This window comes from Oratosquilla oratoria, chromosome 15 (assembly GCF_046742065.1).
Source record: "Oratosquilla oratoria isolate Oo_2021 chromosome 15, ASM4674206v1, whole genome shotgun sequence".
Lineage (NCBI taxonomy): Eukaryota > Metazoa > Arthropoda > Malacostraca > Stomatopoda > Squillidae > Oratosquilla > Oratosquilla oratoria.
In genome coordinates this window covers 59,425,283-59,451,491 of record NC_134791.1, presented here as the reverse complement: position 1 = coordinate 59,451,491, position 26,209 = coordinate 59,425,283, and the positions used below count along the sequence as shown (strand labels likewise).

Genomic DNA, 26,209 nt, shown 5'->3' with positions numbered 1-26,209 from the left:
TTATACAAAATTCGATCAAGAAGGCTGAACAAGTTTCTGATTGTCACATTGGAAGTGTTGTGACAAACAATGCAGGAAATGTCACCAAGACGAGAAACATTTTGGAGGAATCTTGTGAACCTGAGCATACCGTCCTCACATACGGCTTGTATCGTTCCTTGAATACTTGTGGCAAGTCTATATAACACTGCTCCTTATATTGATATGCTAAAAATGTCCTTTAGCAATCAGATCGCATATCAGATAGCAACCCCATAATATTTAAATTCTATAAAAAAAAATCTATTTAAATCAAATAAATCTGATTTAAAAGAAATAGATTTTCTTTATTCTTTAAAAAGATAAAAAAAAAAATCGCCAACCCTTAAAAATAGTTTACTTCACTATAAAAGTTTATATTAACTTATACTTCATTGAATAAGTCAATAGTTGATATATTTGTCCTATATACAATACTAGGTTTCTAGTTTTGATATATTTGTCCAATATAAAATGTTAGATTACAAAGAAAGCAATGGCCTCCGCTAGCGGACCCAGGGATCTGGGTGCGCACGTCCTGTGTAATAGTAGTCCTTCGTGTATATATATATATATATATATATATATATATATATATATATATATATATATATACATATATACATATATACATATATATATATATATGTATGTATATATGTATATATATATAGATGTATATATTTATATATATGTATGTATGTATATATATGTATATTTATATATATATACATATATGTTTATATGAATATATATGTATATATGATATATATATATACATGTATTATATTATATATGATATATGTATAATTATATATATATGTATATATATATATATATATATATATATATATATATATATATATTGTGAGTGCCGATTGCACTATGTATAAGAATATCTTGATGTATGATATTATACAGTGTAAATTATGATATGTACCAAAGTTAATTACGAATGACGGCTTGTGACATTTGATCTGTGTCAAGTACCAATTGTATAATGTTTGAGTGTATTGACAAAATTATGGTATGTACTAAGGTTAATTACGAATCACGGCTTGTGACATTTGATCTGTCAAGTACCAATTGTATAATGTTCGAGTGTATTGACAAATTATTATATGTACTAAGTTTAATTACGAATCACGGCTTGTGACATTTGATATATGTTGAGTACAGATCGCACAATGTCTGAGTGTATTATGGTAATATATAAGTGAGAAAATACCGATGATATGTATGAGAAATGGTAGAACCTAGAACCTAACGGCAACCAAGCCTGTGTTGTTATGCACGTAGTTTACAGTGTGTGTAAAATAAAATGGAAAATGTTATTGTCGAAATTGATATACTGTAACGATCCAGTATATATATAATGAAATAAAATAAGGTTAAAGAAACTCTAGGAAAAAGGAGAATGTTGATTGGAACATAACTCGCATATTAATTTACGATCCCTTAGATGTATTCCTCCACCACGAAAGTAGTGCGCATTTTCCTCATTAGGATCGTAATAATAAATGTTCTTTCTGTGTGTAGTCGTTAAGTTGACAACATCTCCGTAAGTGCCATGGCAGTCATTTTTGGTAAGCATTGAAAGAGTAAATTATTATGTAATGTCACTGTTTGAAATGATATGTAAGAGTTAGTGGATAAGTCATGTTAATTAGTAATGTATTTGGTTTCTCAGAATAGCAAAGGATCACGAAGATATGTAATGATGAATGTTGTGGAGGAGGGTAGCAAAATCATGGTAGGAATAATGAAGTTGAGTTCAATGATTGTTATTGACAAATAGTGTGCTTAATTATTGAATTGATTTGAGAGATTAATTATGAATGCAAATTACAATGTGACACAATTTGCAGAAACCACACCGTCTGTATAAGATCAGACCGAAGGGAAACAATACAGAAGTTTAACGTGTGCGTTATGATTGTTTTCTCATCCCTCTGTACCTCATGTCCCTCCACCTTCGGAGACGGCTGTGACAGTTTCATGACAGTTTCATGATTTTGTGAAACAGTTTCATGACAGTTTCATGATTTTTTGAAACAGTTTCATGACAGTTTCATGATTTTGTGAAACAGTTTCATGACAGTTTCATGATTTTGTGAAACAGTTTCATGACAGCTTCATGTTTTGTTAAATACAATTTCATGTTGAGGTACAGAGAAGGAGGGACGCCAAGCAACAAGATCCATAAGTTGGGACCACATGGAAGCCGACATGGCAGACAGAGCAACAAGTGATCCATGGGAAGTACTGAAATTAATGTGACAAGACCATGACTGTGAGTAATAAAATTTGAAATTTAAAGAAAGAGTAGCTTTCTAAATACGATTGAACCAAGTGAATTGAAGTCAGTGTTGGACATCTAAGTTGTCATTAAATTCTGTAACTTTAACTTTATAAGTACTAAGAAGAATGCTGTGATTGAACAATGAAGCCATGAGTGCAGTAAGAGAATGTAATTGTCTTTGAATTAAGTATGAAATTTTCTTGGTTAATTTAACACTAATTTACGTAGGTTAATGTTGAGGATTGATTAAAAATGAGTGCAGTAACAGAATATTGTGTAATCCTTTTTGATTCAATATTGATTTACGTAGATTATTGATGAACATTGATTATAAAAAATCACGAGAGTGCTTTGATTACGAGTAGACTTGAAATTTGTATTTGAACATAGTTTTCCAGTTTCTATTCGATAACATGTTGTCTATAATGAGTTTTAACAAAAATGTTAGGAATTAAGTTATTTAACATTGATTTACATAAATTAATTGAATATCAAGTAATCATGAGTGCCTTTGAACTTGGAATTTAAATGAGGTATAGTTTTCTACTTTATATTCATTTATATCTAGTGTGAGTGAGTGTTGAACATTCTAGATTGAACAAAATGGACAAAACCACAGTATATCAACTGAAACTATATTTGAGAGCAAAAGGTCAAACTTGTTCTGGCAGTAAGGCAGAACTTATAAGTAGGATACAGGAGTTTATCACAGCTGAGGAATTAGATGCAGATGAAGTAGTTCAAGAAACATTAGCTTTCAATAGAACACCAGTGGAAGAGGGAATATATGGTACAGTGAAACCAATAGATAGTGTATCTCAAGCAGGAGAAAGTGACATAGGTAGTCAATTAGGTAAGGTGATGGCTAAGAGGGCGAGCTTAGACATCAAATTACAGAAGTTGAAAATGAAGCAAGAGTTGGAAAAGGAATTGCATAGACTAAAACTAGAGCAGGATAGGCTTGAGTTAGAAACGGAATTAGAATCAGCTAAAGCAGAATTTAATATTTTAAGTAAATTTGAAAGTAATGTAAATGTTGATGTAGAAAAGGATTCTCGTGACTGCAGAAGTACAAATCAGAGTAATAGAGATAGTCAACAGACAAATAGAGACATGATTACGACTTTAATGACCAAAAACATGATGCCTGTTCATGTGATTACCAAATTTAATGGTCAGATAGACAAGTACTTTGAATTTATCAAATATTTCGACATGTTAATTGATAGCAAGCATGTGTCAGATGAAAATTTACAATACCTAAAACAATATACAGAAGGTAAGCCACACAAGATAGTTAGAACGTGTTTACATTTAGATCCAAAAGAGGGTTACCAAAAGGCGAGAAGTGAATTAAACAAAAGATATGGAAATAAGGAACGAATCGCTTTAATGCACATAGATAAAGTTCTTGCTTGGCCTGAAATTAAGGAAGAAAATGTTGAGACATTAGATGACTTCATTGTCGAATTAAATTCATGTATAAGTGCTATATCGGGTATTCATTATGAAATTTCAGAATTACAAAATCTTAGGATTTTGCGTCAGTTAGTTGAGAAATTACCCAGATATTTACAGGACGGATGGAGGAGAATAGTCGACGAGTTAGCTGAGAGTGGGAAGTTAATGGACATTAAAGAATTAGTCAGATTTTTAGAAAAAGAAGTATGAATATTGAATAACTCAATATTTGGGAGAAGTATTAAGGGAGGATTTAGAGATAAGAAAGTAGAAGTGAACACATGTAGTTCAAATGGAAAGATGAATTACGAGGTATAGAACTACATGATGGAAGAGTTCATGTCAATGTGACACAGAAAGCAAGACGTTCTTGTTGGTTATGTCAGAAAGAGCATGTTATCGATGTGTGTCCAGAATTAAGATGGTTAACTTATGAAGAGAAGTTGAATAAAGCATACAATTTAGAACTTTGTTTCAAGTGTTTAAGGAAAGAACAAAAGCGTCACAGTGTAGTGTGATTCGAACTTGTGAGCAATGCGGTGGATCACATCTCACAATAATGCATAGGACGAATAAGAATTTCAAGGTTGAAGGAAGTAAAGAAGTAACGTCAAATCCAGTGGTCACTAATGAGGTGGATGATTCTAGAGTTCAAGTATTATCCAGTCAATTGAAAGATTCAGTAGGAGATACTACTGCTATCCCAGTTCAAGTAGAGTTAAATGGTAGGGTGGTTACTACCAGATGTTACCTTGACAATGGTAGCTCAGTCACATTTTGTACTAAGAATTTATTGCAGAAACTTGGAATGACAGACGTGAACTATCAGTCAACTACGTTACAAGTTAGTACAATAGTAGGTACAAGAGGAATGTCTTGTCTTAATGTTGAAGGGATGTCAGTGGCTGACATAGAAGGAAATAACCAAATTAGATTACCATCTGTATTTGCAGTGAATAAACTTCCTCTCAATCAAGGTCATGGTATTAGAAAGAATGACATAGAGAAGTGGAAACATTTGATGAAACTAGAATTTGATCACAGCCAAGGGGAAATAGAAATCATGATAGGAAGTAATGTCCCAGAGGCGTCTGAACCTTGGGAGGTTGTGCATGCAGAGAAAGTAGGAGATCCGTATGCTGTGAGAACACGTTTAGGATGGATATTGTGTGGAAGAATAATAGACAATAATCATGAAGTTCCTGTGAATAAGATAAAGGTTGATGGTAATTATTTAGAAAGGAAATTGATTGAATCTTATAATAGAGAGTTTGTGGATTCATCACTGAATTCGGTAGAACCTAGCATGGAAGATAGAAGATGGTTACAATTTGTTGAGTCTGGGTGTAGGCAAATGATTAATGGAAAGTACGAGATCCCTTTACCAATGATAGAGAAACCTAGGATAGTTCCTGATAGTGAACCTATGGTGGTCAAAAGACTTCAGCAGTTAAAGCGTAAATTCAAGGATGATGAACATTATAGGCAGTATAAGCAATTTATTATCAATTTACTAGAGAAAGGGTACGCCGAAGGAGTACCTAAGTGTGAAGTGAGGAATGAACAAGCATGGTATGTTCCATATTTTGGAGTGCGTCATCCTACAAAAAAGGATAAAGTACGTGTAGTATTTGATTGTGCAGCACGTGTAAATGATTTGTCGTTAAATGATTTGTTGAGACAAGGACCTGATATAAATAATCTTCTGTTAGGTGTCTTTTTGAGATTTAGATTAGGATTATATGCGTGTGCTTCGGATATAGAAACTATGTATTATCAAGTTAAAGTACCTGAAGATGATAGAGATTGTTTGCGTTTTTTATGGTGGAAAGATGGACACATAGGAAGTGATATAGTTAAGCTACGGATGACTTCTCATCCATTTGGTGCTAGTTGCTCACCTAGTATTGCAAATTATGCTCTAAAACGAGTTGTACAAGATCACGGCAGTCAGTTTCACAAATCAGTAAGTGAAATAGTTCTTAATAACTTCTATGTTGATGATCTGTTGGTGTCATCCGATGACATTAATGAGTTGATTGACAATAATAATAATAATGTGATAGACCTTTGTAGTAAAGGTGGATTTAATTTGACAAAGTTCAATAGTAATTCCCTTGAAGTTTTGAAGAACTTACCCAAAGACAAGTGTAGTGATAGCATTGAGAAGTTCATCGAGGATGAAGATGTAGTACAAAAGACATTAGGATTGGATTGGTCTCTTGGCAAGGATAAAATGAGTATATCACTCAACATTGATGAAATACCTAGGACAAAGAGAGAATTGCTAGCAGTAATTGTTCTTGAAGGAAGAGTATTGTTACAAAATTTATTTAGAAACCGCATTGGATGGGATTGTACTTTGAGTGAAAGAGATAAAGGACAAATAAATGTTTGGATGTCAAGGGTGAATAAGTTCAAGCTGTTTAGCATTGATCGTTGTACGAAGAAAGGTACAACGTCAAAAGTAGAGTCAATTGAGTGTCACATTTTTGTGACTCTAGTGAATTAGCATATAGTTCAGTGGGATATTTAAGATACAAATATGATGATGGTACGATCCAGTGCAGCTTCATTTTGGGAAAAGCCAAAGTAGCACCTCTGAAATCAATTAAAATTCCAAGACTTGAATTGATAGCAGCCACGCTTGCCATTAAATTGAAGTGTGTGATAGTGAGAGAATTACCTTTAAAGATGACCCAAATTTATATTTGGACAGATTCAACTACAGTGTTAAAATACTTGCATAATGATCATATAAGATTTAAAACCTTTGTAGCCAATAGAGTGTCTCAGATTCGAGAGAATTCTGAGGATGTATGTTGGATGTATGTTTCGAGCAGAGATAATCCTGCCGACGATGCTACCAGAGGCAGACAAACCAGTAGATGGTCTGAAGGACCTGCTTTCTTGTCCCAAAATGAAGAAGTCTGGCCAGTCCAACCGCAAATAAACAAGAAAGATTTTTCTAACCTTGAAATTAAGAAGGTTATGAGAGTTGAAGTTGAACCAATACAAAATCATACAGTTGATCCTGTAATGTCACGACTAGTTTGTCATTATTCTTTATGGTTTAAATTGCTTAGAGCATGTAGTTATCTTATATTATTTGTCAGATATTTGCGAAGACAAACTGTGTCAATTATTGAACTTAATGCTCAATTAATGGATGTTGCAGAAGAAAGAGTAATCAAATTTGTACAAAACTGCTGTTTTGTAAAGGAGATTGTCTGTTTATCCAGAAATGATCCTATTAATCTTTCCAGTTCTATAAGGAAACTGAAACCGATGTTGCTGAATGGTATACTCAGGGTAGGAGGTAGACTAGTTAACTTAGACTTGCCCTTGGATATGAAACATCCAATTATTCTTCCCCATGAACATCATGTGACTAGTTTAATCATTCAACATTATCACATGAAAGTAGGACACATGGGAAGGCAAGCAGTGTTAAATCAATTAAGACAGAAATACTGGGTAATTAAAGGTAATTCAGCTGTAAGGAAAGTATTGTCTAAATGTGTCGCGTGTAGACGTTTCAAGAGTTCAACAATCACTCAAGAGATGGCAGCCTTGCCAGTAGATAGAGCAAATGTAAATCAGAAACCATTTTTTGTGACTGGAGTTGATTGCTTTGGGCCATTTTTTGTGAAAAGAGCACGATCTCGAATCAAGAGATACAATATATCATATACTTGTCTATCCATTAGAGCTATACATCTAGAAATTTTACATGATTTGACGGCAGAGAGCATGATAAATGCATTTACCAGAGGGGGTACAGTTAGTAAATTGATTAGTGATCACGGCACAAACTTCATTGGAGCAAATAAGGTATTGAGGGACAATCTTACTATGCGTCATATTAGTACTGAATTAACCAAGAGAGGTGTGGATTGGGTATTCACTCCTCCTGGAGGTTCTCATCATGGTGGTGTTTTTGAGAGAATGATAGGATTAGTCAGACGAGTTTTGGAAGTTGTGATAGGTTCACAAACTTTGTCTGATGATAGTTTAAGTACATTTTTCTGCGAAGTTGAGAGTACAATTAACAGTCGTCCTCTAACTGTAGTATCAAATGATGTGAACGATTTGTGCCCCATCACCCCTAATTCTTTACTTAATTTGGATAATTATGTAGTGACACTTGATAGTGGAGAAATGGTCTGTGAGAGCAGAAAGAAATGGAGACAGGTACAGCATTTAGCCAAAGAGTTTTGGCGAAGATGGCAGAAAGAATATTTGCCTTGTCTGCAAGAACGCCAGAAATGGTTGAAAGTTAATAGGAATCTTAGGGAAGGAGATATTGTCTTAATGGTGGAGAATAATACACCACGCAGTCATTGGCTATTAGCAAGGGTTGTGAAAGTGATAAAAAGCAAAGATGGACTAATTAGACAAGTGGAAATAATACTTGGTAAAAAACTTTATAAGTGACCTATTTCCAAACTCATACTACTATTAGAAGGTGACTAATTGTAGAAATTTGACCTCCCGTCAGTGGTGTTGTGATCCTGGGCGATCACAAGGGGTAGGGTGTGAGTGCCGATTGCACTATGTATAAGAATATCTTGATGTATGATATTATACAGGTAAATTATGATATGTACCGAGGTTAATTACGAATCACGGCTTGTGACATTTGATCTGTGTTAAGTACCAATTGTATAATATTCAAGTGTATTGACAAATTATGATATGTACTAAGTTTGATTATGACATTTGATCTGTCAAGTACCAATTGTATAATGTTCGAGTGTATTGACAGATTATTATATGTACTAAGTTTAATTACGAATCACGGTCTATGACGTTTGATATATGTTGAGTACAGATCGCACAATGTCTGAGTGTATTATGGTAATATATAAGTGAGAAAATACCGATGATATGTATGAGAAATGGTAGAACCTAGAACCTAACGGCAACCAAGCCTGTGTTGTTATGCACGTAGTTTACAGTGTGTGTAAAATAAAATGGAAAATGTTATTGTCGAAATTTATGTACTGTAATGATCCATTATATATATATATAATAAAATAAAATAAGATTAAAGAAACTCTAGAAAAAAGGAGAATGTTGAGTGAAACATAACTCGAATATTTATTTACGATCCTTTAGATGTATTCACAGACACAGAAGTAAAATATCTTTCAATACTTATTAGCGTTGCTTTATATATTGGCAAGGCTCCAAGTCTTCATGACTGACAAAGGTTCCTGGTAGTATAGTGTTAGTATAGTGTCTCTGCATGATTTCACCTTTGTTTTACACTTATTTCACTTTCTGTCTAGGACACATACTAATGAAGCTATATAAAAATTCAATGTTTCACAGACACAGAAGTAAAATATCTTTCAATACTTATTAGCGTTGCTTTATATATTGGCAAGGCTCCAAGTCTTCATGACTGACAAAGGTTCCAGGTAGCACATCTGTCCGATACACAAAAGTTCCCAGTAGTTCAGGTCTACCATCTCTGGCATGCACCAAACTTATCAACAACATTAATTTTAAAAGTGTTTGCATTAATACTGAACTCATACATGATACTATAAACATACTCTCCATAACTTCGGGACCCAATGTTTCTTTGGAAGCAGTCATACATTGTGTTTTACTTTTGGCCTCGTCTTCCAAGTAGTCCCCTCCTTTACTAGCTCGTCATCCTAGTAGTCCCCTCGTTCACTAGTTCTTCGTCCCTCGTTCACTGTTGTTTGTAGTCATCCCCTCGTAGTCAGCATGCGCGTAGTTGCGTGCACTGTATGGTTGTGGTTGGGGCAGAAAAAGATAAGAGTTGGAGAAAAGTAGCCCAGATTTTTTTTTAACTCAAGAGGTAATCCTCCAAAATTACCAAAAGGGTATAAGATAGAGGAATATCGACTAATGGACTTTTTGAGAGAAAATCAGTTATAAGTGGGAAAAATATTTCTAGGGCCCAGTGAATCAGTTGGTAATTCCACATGAGGTATCAAAGTTACTTCATTTCATGATAGTGATTGTTGTTCACATCCAGAAAAGGATAAAACTTATGGACAAGCTATATATGATTATATAGAAAATTATATAAATTGTTTCTACGATGAAAGGAAATACACCTAAACCTGCTCATATGCTATCACATCCCATCCCGCAGAAACCTTGGGAAAGAGTTCACATAGATATACTGGAGTTATCTATTCCTGAAAATGGATATAGATATGCATTTGTGGCTATTAATTATCTTTCGAGATTTTTTATTTTACAACCCATCCCAAATAAGAGAGCTGGAACAATTGTTTCAGTAATCTATGATCAGATATTCTGCAATTTCACTACACCCAAGATCTTAGTTTCAGACAATAGTACTGAACATAATAACAAAATCTGGGAAGAAACAAAAAACAAATTATGATGAATATTTCCTCTCAAGCCTGCCTTTCACTCCCTTGTAAATTGGATTTAATGTGATGCACCTGTTGACACTATTTTCATCACTAGCCCATGCTTCTAGGAATAACCTGACACTTTTTCCGCTTCCTCCGTTTTTTTTTTTTTTTTTTTTTTGTAGTATTACGACGGATTTTTTTTTGTATGCGTTTTTTATGATTAAAATTTTATTTGTTTAAGTTATTAATGGTGAGAGACTGTGTTTGTCCTTTTCATTGTTTCAATTTCTTTGATCTGTGGCAATGAATGCTTCGCGGAACATTTGTTTCACGTGGTGCGTTTAGGTTATCGGATGCATTGTGGTGCGTCCTAGCGTGCAGCGTGTAGAGTTTATACCCAATCTTGGTAGTATGTTTCAATCTTCCTTATAGTTTCTTATTTATTTTATTGCAAACTCTCTACGTGCTTGTTTTATGGATATATTATACATTATGTATTATTGTTTTTATTTTGATTTGATTTCATATTTTATCTCCCGCATTACGGGCGACGAGAAGCGGAGATGTGCTGGAGCTTCTCATTAATGTGACTCAGGTTCACATGTTTTAATTTACAAGATCGCATTTGCTAGTTATGACACTAATGGTATTATGTGAATCATGAGTAAAGGGGTTCCATTGGAAATATTTTTTGGGTTCTACCATGTCTAATATTTCTTATATGTTCTACTTGTGTTTGTTTCTTGAATGTAACGGTTACCGGGGTTACCTGTCTCAGTGTACGAGGGAGACCCCCTTTATATTGATTTCCTATTGCTACCACTGTATCACCCTGACGACGAACCCCGGACAAGGTTCGAAACGTCGGAATACATTAGCAAACGATGAGTCCAGCGTATAATTTATAAAAAAAAAAATATATATATATATAAATATATATATATATATATATATATATACACACACACATATATATATATGTATATATAATATTATATATATATATATATATATATATATATATGATGAAGGTGGAAAAAGAAGTCACGGGTCTAGTTCCGAGTTCTTGAGTTTATTCCTGACCGGTTTCGCTCTATGCTTCTTCAGAGGAATGTGACTCTGGAGTGAAGCTGGCGGTATACATAGTCTGAGTAAGACCGCGTTCCCTCCTTGGAGGTGGGTTACATTTGGTTGTTCAATGGTTTCTAATTTTTAATACAATGGACAATAGTGATAATATAGTATACAATAAATTGTTGTGATGTTATTATAAAACAGCTCCGGTGTGTGTGGAATATTGATCGAGGGTGTAACAGTGTAAGTGAAGTGAGTGGTGTAAAAATGTGGGAATCCTAAAAAGTGTCATAAGATAACTTATAGTATTAAATAATATAAAGATATATATCCAGATAAATAAAATGATATATAATGAAAATAAAAATATAAATATAAATAAATATACAAATACAAATATAAATATAAATAACAATAAGTAAATAGAAATGAGCTTATTTAAAGTGACATGACATCTCATCGCATATCGTTGTGTGACAGAATGTTATAAAAAAATACATACATATACATCTATGGTACAATTTTACATATGGTACTGCAAATGATAAATAAATAAATGAATGGATAATATTTGGACATATTCGGACAGAATAAAAATATAATAATAACAATAATAATAATAGTGTGAAGTGGGCAACGTTCTCTTTGACACATCATTGTATGACCTAAGGTATAGATTAGTTTATACTTAGGATAATAAATTGTAATTTAATTTGAAATGAAGCAATATAAAATGAAACAAGAATAAAACAATGAATAAATAAATAAATGCCTAAGAAATATATAGTGAAAATAAAAATAAAATAAAAATATAACTAAAAATAAAAATAAAGATAAAAATACGAACTGACCGGCCTCAAGCCCTCAACCCAGGAAGTGCGGACGTTTGGGCACCGGATGGAGTTTGTCGTTCTATGTGGGCGCTGTTCTGGGGCAGGTTCTTATGGCTGCGTATTGAGCTGTGAATTTTTCCCATTTTATATCCCCTACTTTTTGGTTGATGTTGGCCTTGGTTGTTATGTATAGGGCTTCAATCACCTTCCTTTGTCTTTTTGATAGACCTTTCAAAAAGACAAAGGAAGGTGATTGAAGCCCTATACATATCAACCAATGCCAACATCAACCAAAAAGTAGGGGTTGATGTTGGCATTGGTTGTTATGTATAGGGCTTCAATCACCTTCCTTTGTCTTTTTGACAGACCTATCAAAAAGACAAAGGAAGGTGATTGAAGCCCTATACATAACAACCAATGCCAACATCAACCAAAAAGTAAGGGTTGATGTTGGCATTGGTTGATATGTATAGGGCTTCAATCACCTTCCTTTGTCTTTTTGATAGACCTTTCAAAAAGACAAAGGAAGGTGATTGAAGCCCTATTCATAACAACCAATGCCAACATCAACCAAAAAGTAGGGGATATAAAATGGGAAAAATTCACAGCTCAATACGCAGCCATAAGAACCTGCCCCAGAACAGCGCCCACATAGAACGACAAACTCCATCCGGTGCCCAAACGTCCGCACTTCCTGGGTTGAGGGCTTGAGGCCGGTCAGTTCGTATTTTTATTTTTATTTTTATTTTTATTTCTAAATTTCTATTATTATTATTTTTACTATATATTTCTTTGGCATTTATTTATTTATTCATTGTTTTATTCTTGTTTCATTTTATATTGCTTCATTTTAAATTAAATTACAATTTATTATCTTAAGTATAAACTAATCTATACCTTAGGTCATACAATGATGTGTCAAAGAGAACGTTGCCCACTTCACACTATTATTATTATTGTTATTATTATATTTAAAATCTGTCCGAATATGTCCAAATATTTTATTATCCATTTATTTATTTATTCATCATTTGCAGTACCATATGTAAAACTGTACCATAGATGTATATGTATGTATTTTTTGATAACATTCTGTCACACAACGATATGCGATGAGATGTCATGTCACTTTAAATAAGCGCATTTTTATTTATTTATTGTTATTTATATTTATATTTGTATTTGTATATTTATTTATATTTTTATTTTTATTTTCATTTTATTTCATTTTATTTATCTGGATATTTATCTTTATATTATCTAATACTATAAGTTATCTTATGACACTTTTTAGGATTCCCACATTTTTACACCACTCACTTCACTTATACTATATTATCACTATTCTCCATTGTATTAAAAATTAGAAACCATTGAACAACCAAATGTAACCCACCTCCAAGGAGGGAACGCGGTCTTACTCAGACTATGTATACCGCTAGCTTCACTCCAGAGTCACATTCCTCTGAAGAAGCATAGAGCGAAACTGGTCAGGAATAAACTCAAGAACTCGGAACTAGACCCGTGACTTCTTTTTCCACCTTCATCAACTTATCACAATGTACCAACATATATATATATATATATATATATATATATATACATATATATATATATATATATATATATATATATACATATATATATGCTTTATTAAAAGTGATGGCTAATTGTGTATTTATTATTTTCTGAAAAGTATTTTCCCAATGACTTACTATAGACTTATGTTCCTTTGAAAGGAGGTTTACGACTTCATAATAGGTAGTCTGTTTTGCTATATCGCAATTTCGGGTTCAAAATCTTTCTTCAGAAGCTGTGGGGATATACTTTCTGCGCAAGAAAATAACTGTTCTGGTGAATTGTGTAATGATATTATATTTCATATGTTAGTTTCCATACTTGCTTTTCATTATGGGAAGTTGCCGGTTACCTGGGAGAGGTGACCTGGTGACTCAGGTATGGATGTAATGTTACCGGCTTGTGACGTTTTATCTCGTACATGAATTTTTTATGTTATGTCTCATGGTTGGGTTTATGGCGGTTTGTCTCATATTTGGGAGGGCACTAAGGTCATCTGCTTGTATATTTAGGTTTGGGCTCAATTCTTTAATGTATAATGTTTCTAATATTGGAGAGTGTCTATCATTTGTACATATTTCTAAAACCTCAGTGTTTTCTTCTAAGATGTTTCTTGTAAGTGTTATGCCATGGACTTCTCTTAAGTGGATTTTAGGGGTTCCTGATGTCAGGTGGTATGAAAGGCGATGGGATAACCTCATTGTCGTCATGCCAATATAGGTAGAGGAGAGGCTTCACAGTTTCCTCGTGCACATGTAAACCTATTGATGACATGTGATTTCTGAATTTCCTTTCTCCTTTGGTGGTTGCTGTTTTTAAGTAGGAGGTGGCTGGTCTTCCTTATCTTATCATAATATACCAAACCCTGGTCACTGCTTTAATGGTTCTAGTGAGTACCCTTAGTAATATAAGGACTCTAACACGGTGCCTAGATCAGAAGAACACTCACCCACCGTAAACATAGAAACAATTATGCAATGAAATCGAGGGCTCCACCCAAGTACTAATCAATAATGGTTTCAATGAAAACAAATAAAAAAAATAAAACATCAGACTAAGTAAATAATGGAGTGCTGGTATAAAGATATAGGTAACAATAAAATAAAGAGAAAAATAACATCTATTATAAATCTACGTTTTTATCAGCCCATAAAGAAGATGAACGTATAAATATATATATATATATATATATATATATATATTATATATATATATGTATATATATATATGTATATAAAGAGGAAAATTAAACCAGTCAAACAAGAGAAAATACTTAACTTGATAATTTATTATAAGATGTCATAACTTTGGGGTTGTGACACACCAACTATTTATTCCCAATTTTACGACTGTTTTCAAACCGTAGTTACCAAGCACTTTCGTTCAAAAGCCTAGTCGATATAGTAGACTTTACATTTTTCTCTCTTCGTCCCTTATCAGTTGTCGTTTTCTCTACTCTGTGGAATTACCTGAAATCTTAAACCCTTTAGCAGCTACTTTTTGTTATTTTCCTCTCCATTATCCTTATTGATTGTTGCGCCAATTTGGCAGTCAGTTGTAAAGCTTTAACGAGTTTAAAGAATTACCTATTCATAGGAAGTTTTCCCGCCCCTTTTGTTCTCGGTGCCCATCTATGTCGAGGTCTAGAGATATCACGAGTGTTTCCATGATTGAGCTTGAAATATAACAACCTCACAAATTTATTTTTTCACCATGGAGTCGTAACAATATCATTATGTTTAATATGAGTATTTCAACCGAGCGTTACCTTGCAAATTTGTATCAACGAGTCAAACTCCCCATCCCTGCGCACTTGCCACTTCTCATATAGGTTAGGTAATTAGGCTAGTTGATTAGGCTAGTTAGGATTTACAATCCTCTCTCGTCTCCAGTGATTGTCTCAAAGAGGATTATTAGGAACGATTCAACTCCTACAGACACATTACACTTCATACCCTTCGAAAGCAAAGATTCGAAATTAAGAAACTTGACATCACTGTACGACGCCGAGCCCGCGCCCTACGTTGGGTATCAGCAGTAGTGTAAGAGTCCTCAAAGGGTGAAGTACACGTTTCCGAGCACTAGGACGAGAGACTTGTTCCTACCGCATGGACGGTTATCAAAACTTTCCATCTCGTTCCCGACTCGTGTGACCATTAACTTTACATTACTTGAAACAATTTTGTAATCGAAGTTACGTTCCTGATCTACGAGGAATGGACTCGTTCGGTGTTAAAACCTCCCATCAGCTCTAAGGTTTCACCAAGGAAGGCAGCTATGACGCCTCCAATCCACAAACTATAAGTGTATCACGCATCAGCAGCTGCATCCTACAAGTTTAGAAGTTCATCATCTGTTGGAACCGAAACCAGGGGAGTGCAGAATGTATGGAGAAACTCTCGGAAACCAGAGGTACTTTTTGTAAATTTTAGTTAGGAGTCGAGTCCGCAGGGGTAGCTAGGTAGAACCGGCAAGTTATAGGAATTTAATGAACCACATTTCATTTGAGGTGTGTGTTCTTGTTTAATACCACATTACTTACATTCAAGTTGTGAAATCACTTGCGTTCAAATTGTGCTCATTGTGGAATTTAATGAACAACATTTCATTTGAGTTATGTGCTCTCGTTCAATACCACATTACTTACATTTAAGTTGTGAAATTATTTATGTGTTCTTGTTTAATACTACATTACATATATTCAAGTTGTGAAATTACTTGCTTTCAAATTGTACTCATTGTGGAATTTAATGAACAACATTTCATTTGAGTTATGTGCTCTCGTTTAATACCACATTACTTACATTCAAGTTGTGAAGTTGTTTATGTGCTCTTGTTTAATACTGCATTACTTATTATCACTTGCTTTCAAATTGTGCTCATTGTGGAATTTAATGGACAACATTTCATTTGAGTCATGTGCTATCGTTCAATACTACATTACTTACATTCAAGTTGTGAAATTATTTATGTGCTCTTATTTAATACTACATTACTTATATTCAAGTTGTGAAATTACTTGCTTTGAAATTGTATTCATTGTGGAATTTAATGAACAACATTTCATTTGAGTATTGTGCTCTTGTTTAATACCACATTACTTACATTAAAGTTGTGAAATTATTTATGTGCTCTTGTTTAATACTACATTACTTATATTCAAGTTGTGAAATTGCTTGGTTTCATATTGTGCTCACTGTGGAATTTATACTATTAGAATAATTTCTTCATTTTTATTTGATTAGCCTAGGGTTGTGATTTATAACATGAGTTGATTCTTTGTATATCCCCTTTTCAAGTTTTGAAATATAGACACGCCGCTCAGAGGGGACCGAGCGTGGTTCCGGTCGGTGACTCGAATCTACTGGACCTTGGCTCCCACTGTAACTATAACCCTTCGCCCATTCCTCAAGGGATGAGGATTTTCATAACCCCACATCTACAACTTCTCCTTTTCCACTGTCCAGGGATTCGTGGCATAAGACAAGGAAGACCAGCCACCTCCTACTTAAAAACAACACCCACCAAGAGAGAGAGGAATTTCAGAAGTTGCATGTCATCTATAGTTTTACGTGTGGACGTAAGAACTATGAAGCCCTCTCCTCTACCTATATTGGCATGACGACAATAAGGTTATCCCATCGCCTTTCATACCACTTAACATCAGGAGCCCCTAAAAACCACTTAAGAGAAGTCCATGGCATAAAACTAACAAGAAACATCTTAGAAGAAAACACTGAGGTTTAGAAATATGTACAGATGATAGACGCCTCCTAATCTTAGAAGCATTATACATTGAAGAGTTGAGGCCAAATCTAAATATAGAAACAGATTACCTTAGTGCCATCCCAAGCACGAGCCATAACGCTATAAAACCAAGCATAAGACATAACACCACAAACCCAAGTACAAGACAAAACACCACAAGCCCAAACATACGACATTTCGTCACAACACGAACCCGGAGGCCCTCCCAAGCACTTGACATTTCATCACAACCAGAGTTACCAGGTGATCTCTCCCAGTTAACAGGTATTCTTTCACAGTAAAGAACAAATATGGAAACTAATGTATAAAATGTGATATCATTACATAATTCACCGGGACAATTCTTATCCTGACCAGAAACTATATTACCAAAGCTACTGAAGAGGTGTCTTTAACCCGAGATCACGATATAGCAAACATGACTACGTATAGTGAAGTCATAAACCTCTTTTCAAAGGAACATAATTCCAAAGTAAGGAATATGTAAGATACATATTCGGCTTTTCCCCCTTACAGTGGAGGCAGCCAAATTCAAAGGCATAAATCCACTCCTACTCATTTCATCCCCACATACTCCATTACCATTCACCATCCCTCCCTCCCTCTTTTCTTGGCTCCTCCTGGATGACGGGTCATCTCTGCATCTCACCCACTGCCCTTGGTCAGAAGCAATGTAGCAAGACAACGCATCCACAGCAAGGCCGCTTTATTTAATGCCTCCCACCTCTCCATCCCCACCCTTTCCCTTCCATGCATCACAGCATCATCCATACACAACCATTCTCTTCTCACCCGTATCTTCTGTCTCCTCCCTTCCTTCCTCAACAGACATTCTTCTCTTTCCCAATGCCCCTTTTACCCATCCATTCTTTCATCCTTGTTCGTCCCTAATGTTCACCCCCTCTACCTCTGCCTTCAACATTTCTTTTACTGATATTTCCTCACCCGTTCTTCCCATGTGTCCAAACCATCCCAATACTCTTTCATCAACCCTATCTCCCAACTCCCTTCCCACACCCCGCTCTCCTCTTCACCTCCTCGTTTGTCACTCTATCCAACATAGTAACCCCTATCACATTTCTTAGGCATCTCATCTCAAACACATTTAAAATTTTCCCCTCTCTTGTGTTCCATGATTCTACGCCACACAGTTCTGTCGATAGAATCACCCCTTCATACAATCTCCTCGTTACACTTTTTAATCTTCCAAGGCATTCACTTGATTTTCTCAATCTATATTCTACCTCCATCTCCACTCCTCCCTTTCCCGCCACATTAGCCCTCAAGTATCTAAAGCTATCCAATTTCTCCAGTGTCTTTCTCTTAATACTTACTTCCAATTTGCTGCCTTCCTCTTTCCTTGCACATCACCTTACATTTACCCACATTTAGCTTCAACTTCCTTCTTGCGTACACCTTCCCAAACTTCTTCACTAACTTTCTTAACCCTTCCTCTGATCCGGCTACAAGTGCAGTATCGTCAGCAAACAATAATTGGCTTATCTCCACTTTTTTCATTATTGTTTTTAACCATCTCCAATGCCCTATTGTGGTGCCGTCGATTGATTTAGTGTTTAACCAAGAGCACCTCCAATGGGAGTGATCAGAGATACCCACATAAGAACGATTTGGGAAATAAAAAAAAATCAAGGTATACGCTGCCACCACCCAATCGTCTATATGGATATATCTGACCATAAATGGAAACTGCTCCTTGTTATTCACGTCTGACTCCGTCCCCTTTCCTCAGGTCGTTCGGGGTTGGTTCTGGGTAGCGAAAAGGCCTATGCCCAAGTGGGGGTAATAAAAGAAAATAAGCCACCAATAATGTGGGGCCACCAATAATGTGGGGGGTAGTAAAAGAAAATAAGCGAAGGTCTGCTATGTGTTAATTATTACACTGAAGCAAAAATATAGTAAGGAAATACAAAAGTATATTGTGGTTTTCTCCAACTAATCTATTGATCCTTACAATATGAAAAATATATGGGTATGCGAGACATTTAATAACACAGTTTTTTCTTTCTTATGGGCATCATAAGTAAGGTCACAGGCACGTGGAAAAACGTAGTTATTTACGCTCCAACCTTCCGGTCACTGTATAAGTCTACTTACAATATTGTGTCTACCTTCAAGCACTGTGTCTACCTTCAACCCCGTATTCTTATTAGAGAACGATCACAGACGGAATTGTACTCTAAGGATTACACTCTCATAGCTAATGTTAAATGTATATACGCAAAGTGTTTGTGAAGTACACTCCCTTAAACCCCTTTTTCCATATCTGTTATCGGAATCATTTTTGGCATCAGATTCAAAACTTAATAATAATGATAACTATCTACCTACTATATCTGCACTATATCATTAAATCACATATTGACATTTGTTTTCATTAATCTTACAGAACGTGTTCATACCTGTTATCGGAATCATTTTTGGCATCAGATTAAAATTTTAGCTCCGCACAAAAAGAACGAGACGGCTATGTGTTCGTATCTATGGGTAAACTACTAACCTCCCTGTTGTATTATTTCGTAAAACTTCATTTCGCTTCTCAACAGAGCCCCTAGCTGCTACAATCTCTCCCTACACTATTTCTCTAGTGGAATCCTGAACTGAAAGTTGGGAATTTTTCCTATTACTCTTAAAATTAATGGCCTTAGCTTACGCCTCTGTCCGAACGTTTAGTGACGTCACGGGTGGGCGGAGCTACGGTGCCCGCGCTATGTTCGAGAACATTCTAATGTCGCGTCGAAACTCAGTTTAACCAAAATCAGCTGAAATATATTTGTAGCTATCTCCTATTGTATGTTCTTCTTCAATGATTATAGTAAGGCTCTTTGCCAACACATCTTGATAGGCAGACATAGAATAGAATAAATTCATGGTCTATTAAGGCTCTATTTTCTACTTTGCTTCTTGGTTGAGTAAAACCGTTACGACGTCCATAATACCCAGTCTCTCAAATCAACACTCAAATAAATAAATAGATAAATAAAACGAAATTCCAAAAATAATACCCCTTCAAAATTCCTGTCCTTACATGGCTCTACGCCCCCCCCGTAAGAAAAATTCCGCAACATCACGTGAAGGATTCTATTTGGTGTGGTCCAAATCCCTCTGCAAAAGAAAAAAAAAATCCATCCTGCATCAGAGAGCGATTATCCTTTTGATAGCTTGACGAGGCACTCTCTCCTCAGCACACTCGTAGGTGTACGAATCTCAGGTGACCCGGGGGTACACCAATTTACTGTGGATGTCTCCGTGGACTTTTCCATCAGTCTTCGTATTGGCTGGATTCCCCAATTGACCTCTTACATACTACTTGACTGGACATGCATAGCCGCTACGACCGAGCTAAGCCACGACTCTCTCTTGTGGATTCGCCCCATGGGTGGCACACTACTTCCCCATCTGTGGGCTCACCTCTGGGCAATCGGCGATTGTCCACCAGGTCCTGAAGTCCTACACCCCTGTCAAGCGGGCAATTGTGAATTGAGTTGGGTTCATGATCCCAACTCGAGCTAAAGAATTTCCCCATTTTCCAATACTACTCCGAATGAAAGTGCTCGCTAACCATCGTTTGTAGTCCCTCTCCTAGGCTAATATTGACTTCTTTATCCCCCCCCCCTAAGTTGACATTTAGTTCCTTCACCTGGCTGTTGCTGAAATTTCCTTTTACAACATATGAAATATATGCATCCTTAATCCTAGGACATCTCAACCTTACACATGTATAAAAGTATAGGTGGGTTACATTTAAGCTTTATGGTCCAATATATAGGAACATTGAGGGCATCTTTGCATTAATTTGCACGAGCATTCGTTTTTCTTTGGACATATACTGGCACGATATGATCCCTACATTTCCTATTGCAGTTAACTACTGACATCTTAGCACCTTAAATCACTAGATATGGGACCAACTGGTCGGGTTGCTCCAGTTGATTTCTTCAGCATTCCTCGATGAGCCGTCTTGGTGCACGACGCATCCTTGGTGGTAGTATTTCCACTTCCGGGTCTGGGTGGAACTCTTTTGCAACAGGCTCCACCAACCACTCTTCGGAACCAAAGTAAGGTTTCACTTGAGCAGCAGCTCTCCTTGTCTCCTTTCCTGTGAAGGGATTTCTTAGTCCATATACACTATGTCCTGCTACCACCTCTACCACTGTATAGGGTCCTTCCCACTTGGGATTCAGCTTGCGGCAGGTACCCGGCATCGTAGTTTCTTTCCGGATCCATACTAAAGCTCCCACTTCCACTTTTTGCTCGCCTCTCCTGCGGTTAGCCACATTCTGGTACTCCGTTGTCATCTTGTGGTGGGTCTCTCGGATGATTCGATGAGCGATCTCTGCTTCATCTTCCGTTCCATCCACACCGGGGAGTCTGTGTCCGGCTAATCTGGGTGGATGTCTTCCGAAGAAGGCGAAGTAGGGAGTATGTCCAGTGGAGGTGTGTGTGGCTCCATTCATCTTCCTCTGACAGGCCTGCAGTAGACCCGGCCATTGGTTCGGGTGGCCCTGGCAGAGCGTTGCCAGGATGCTCTTCAATGTTCGATGCATCCGCTCCACCATTCCATTCGCTTGGGGATGGTATGGGGTAGTGTAGAGCAGGGTGATTTGCTGTTCTCCACACAACTTCTTGTAAGCCGTGTTGGTGAATTCTGCTCCATTATCTGTTATGATGCTCTCTGGGGTGCCGTAATCTGCGAAGAACTGGGTTAGGGAGTGTAGTATGTGTTGGTGGTGTTTTGTTCTCAATGGGAAAAACCTAACGAACCTACTGTAGTGATCGATTATGGTCAAAATATACCTATATCCCTGCGACCCGGATACCATATCCGTTAGGTCTATGCCTATTCTCTCCATTGCCTTTGTAGCAAGGGGAACCTCTTTGTATTGCTGTGACAACCCTTGTGTACCCTTGAACCTCTGACAAGTAATGCATTTCTTTACAAAATTACATACATCTACCTTTAAATTTGGCCAATAGAACAGCTCCTCCTGGGTTAGATTCCCATTCATGTCTATCTTCCATCCTCGCTCTCGTCTCTTCTTCCTCTCCCGAATTGGATTCCCATTCCGTTTTATTGTTCATTTTTACCTGACTGCCTTTAATTATGTGTAGTTCCATCAAAGCTATACACCTTAACACGTCATTTCCCCACACAATCTCATCCGCTATTTCTATACTCTTAGTGACTGCCGAGGATCTATTCTGTCTCTGATGACTGTACTGCCAATCCACAGGGTACACAAGCTTTGTCTAAGTCGACACACAGATAAGTGAGCTTCAGGTTGGTTAATAGCGTAAATCCCACCGCTGCCACCAATAATGTGGTGCCGTCGATTGATTTAGTGTTTAACCAAGAGCACCTCCAATGGGAGTGATCAGAGATACCCACATAAGAACGATTTGGGAAATAAAAAAAAATCAAGGTATACGCTGCCACCACCCAATCGTCTATATGGATATATCTGACCATAAATGGAAACTGCTCCTTGTTATTCACGTCTGACTCCGTCCCCTTTCCTCAGGTCGTTCGGGGTTGGTTCTGGGTAGCGAAAAGGCCTATGCCCAAGTGGGGGTAATAAAAGAAAATAAGCCACCAATAATGTGGGGCCACCAATAATGTGGGGGGGTAGTAAAAGAAAATAAGCGAAGGTCTGCTATGTGTTAATTATTACACTGAAGCAAAAATATAGTAAGGAAATACAAAAGTATATTGTGGTTTTCTCCAACTAATCTATTGATCCTTACAATATGAAAAATATATGGGTATGCGAGACATTTAATAACACAGTTTTTTCTTTCTTATGGGCATCATAAGTAAGGTCACAGGCACGTGGAAAAACGTAGTTATTTACGCTCCAACCTTCCGGTCACTGTATAAGTCTACTTACAATATTGTGTCTACCTTCAAGCACTGTGTCTACCTTCAACCCCGTATTCTTATTAGAGAACGATCACAGACGGAATTGTACTCTAAGGATTACACTCTCATAGCTAATGTTAAATGTATATACGCAAAGTGTTTGTGAAGTACACTCCCTTAAACCCCTTTTTCCATATCTGTTATCGGAATCATTTTTGGCATCAGATTCAAAACTTAATAATAATGATAACTATCTACCTACTATATCTGCACTATATCATTAAATCACATATTGACATTTGTTTTCATTAATCTTACAGAACGTGTTCATACCTGTTATCGGAATCATTTTTGGCATCAGATTAAAATTTTAGCTCCGCACAAGAAGAACGAGACGGCTATGTGTTCGTATCTATGGGTAAACTACTAACCTCCCTGTTGTATTATTTCGTAAAACTTCATTTCGCTTCTCAACAGAGCCCCTAGCTGCTACAATCTCTCCCTACACTATTTCTCTAGTGGAATCCTGAACTGAAAGTTGGGAATTTTTCCTATTACTCTTAAAATTAATGGCCTTAGCTTACGCCTCTGTCCGAACGTTTAGTGACGTCACGGGTGGGCGGAGCTACGGTGCCCGCGCTATGTTCGAGAACATTCTAATGTCGCGTCGAAACTCAGTTTAACCAAAATCAGCTGAAATATATTTGTAGCTATCTCCTATTGTATGTTCTTCTTCAATGATTATAGTAAGGCTCTTTGCCAACACATCTTGATAGGCAGACATAGAATAGAATAAATTCATGGTCTATTAAGGCTCTATTTTCTACTTTGCTTCTTGGTTGAGTAAAACCGTTACGACGTCCATAATACCCAGTCTCTCAAATCAACACTCAAATAAATAAATAGATAAATAAAACGAAATTCCAAAAATAATACCCCTTCAAAATTCCTGTCCTTACACTATCACCCTTGCATTTACCTCTTGCGCCTTTAAGAAAATAATAAATGCACAATTAGCCATCAGTTTTAATAAAGTATGCATGAGAGGAAACCTCTTTCCATGTACCCATATTTACTATTGATATGTGTATATATATGTATATATATGTATATATATACATATATATATATGTATATATATATATATATATGTATGTATATATGTATATATATATATATATATATGTATATACATATACATACACACACACACACACACACACACACACACACACACACTCACACACACACACACACACACACACACACACACACACACACATATATATATATTTATATATACTTATATACACATATATATACATATATATATATATATATATATATATATGCATCTATATAATTTTGCTGAAGTTTATATTCGACAATTATCTATTTGTAAGATCTTACGAATTGAACGAAATACTCGTAGTATTATTGTCGTAACGGAAGAGGTTGTTGAAAAGAACTGTTCGTTGGTATATTTTCGTTCATTCGTAAAATTGTTGCACTTACGTTAATTTTTGCAGAGATTATCATTCTAGGATTATTCTATTATCTTTAGACTTACAGAAAAAATACTCATAATCGTAGACTACATTTCTAGATAAGTTACCTTCAACCATGATGTTTACTGTAGTAATATTCTTTGGCATGAAACACAAATTTTCTAATACAAATTCAAGTAAATACTAAATTACAATGTCTTATTAACTTGGTGAACAAAACAGTTTCCTGTCAAAAAGATAAAAAGATAAAAAAATGAAAAATAAAACATAAAACTATGTTCCTTCTGAACCCTGGGACACAGCAACTCATTTAGAAAACATAATCATCTCTGATAAGGTCTTTGAATAACCTCTCTTTTGAAAAATTAACTTAGAACTACTTCCTTGAAAAAAAGTGGTTCTTAACTACTTTTCTCTGGAGAAGTCTTTTGGTACTTGCTTGAAATATAAATCGGCGCTTCGGAGAAATGTAAAAGAACAGAGGAGAAGAGCAGCCCATGGAACGGAGTATCATTAGAAATACATTCCGTTACTCACAAGAGCGACATGTAAAGCGGACACGGTAAACACTATCTTTCACAGAGGATTCTATGAAATAACCAAAGAAAATTTCTTTAGATAAACTGGAGACTGAGCTGTATAAAAAGAAAATATGAAATACATATGGTACCATTCATAACTAAGTATGAAGACCATAAATGATAATGTAAAGAAATATGTTTGTAACGAAAAATAAGAAATATTGAGTACTTTCAGTAGTAATAGACAATGTAATTATCATCAACTTGGTCCATAAAAAGTCCAGTTAATGTAACAGCCACAGACGATTCAACTAATAAATTTACCCCCAAAATACTCCATATTTGAAATAAATATTATTCATTATTAATTTCGATGTCGACTAGACAAATAGAGGAAGAGATATTATGAACATGATTTTGTTTGTTTAAGGTTAATGCATTAGTTTTAATAGGAAACGATTTGAGAGATATGACACTCATGTATTACTTTCCTGAGACCAATTCAATATGACACATTTATATGATAAGATAAGGAACTGAAATGTTCATTTACATGGAGCAAAACCTGCAACAATATAATAACGCATGGAATCACGTGAAGCGAATGACCACCTTAAAAGCATTAATATAACAGCACATTTCATTATGTCAAGGGATTTATTTGCATAATGAAGTGAGTCATTACACTTGTGCTTCATGCAAGTTTTTCTTTATATATAACAATATTACCTATTCTATACGTAAAAATAAGCATATAAAGCAATATATATGAACACACACACACACACACACACACACACACACACACACACACACACACACACACACACACACACACACACACACACACACACGCACACACACACGCACGCACGCACGCACACACACACACACACACAC

At 35.8% G+C, this 26,209-nt stretch overlaps 1 protein-coding gene across 1 annotated transcript; it reads left to right on the top strand.

Annotated features, from left to right (window-relative positions):
• Positions 1-5,087: 5,087 nt before the first annotated feature.
• LOC143033184 (uncharacterized) lies at positions 5,088-6,293 on the top strand. Its single transcript, XM_076198378.1, has one exon. The coding sequence runs from the start codon at positions 5,088-5,090 to the stop codon at positions 6,291-6,293; it is 1,206 nt and encodes a 401-aa protein (XP_076054493.1).
• Positions 6,294-26,209: the final 19,916 nt, after the last annotated feature.

Coding starts and splice junctions, on each gene's coding strand:
- LOC143033184 (XM_076198378.1), top strand. CDS start 5,088: ATGGAAGATAGAAGATGGTTACAATTTGTTGAGTCTGGGTGTAGGCAA.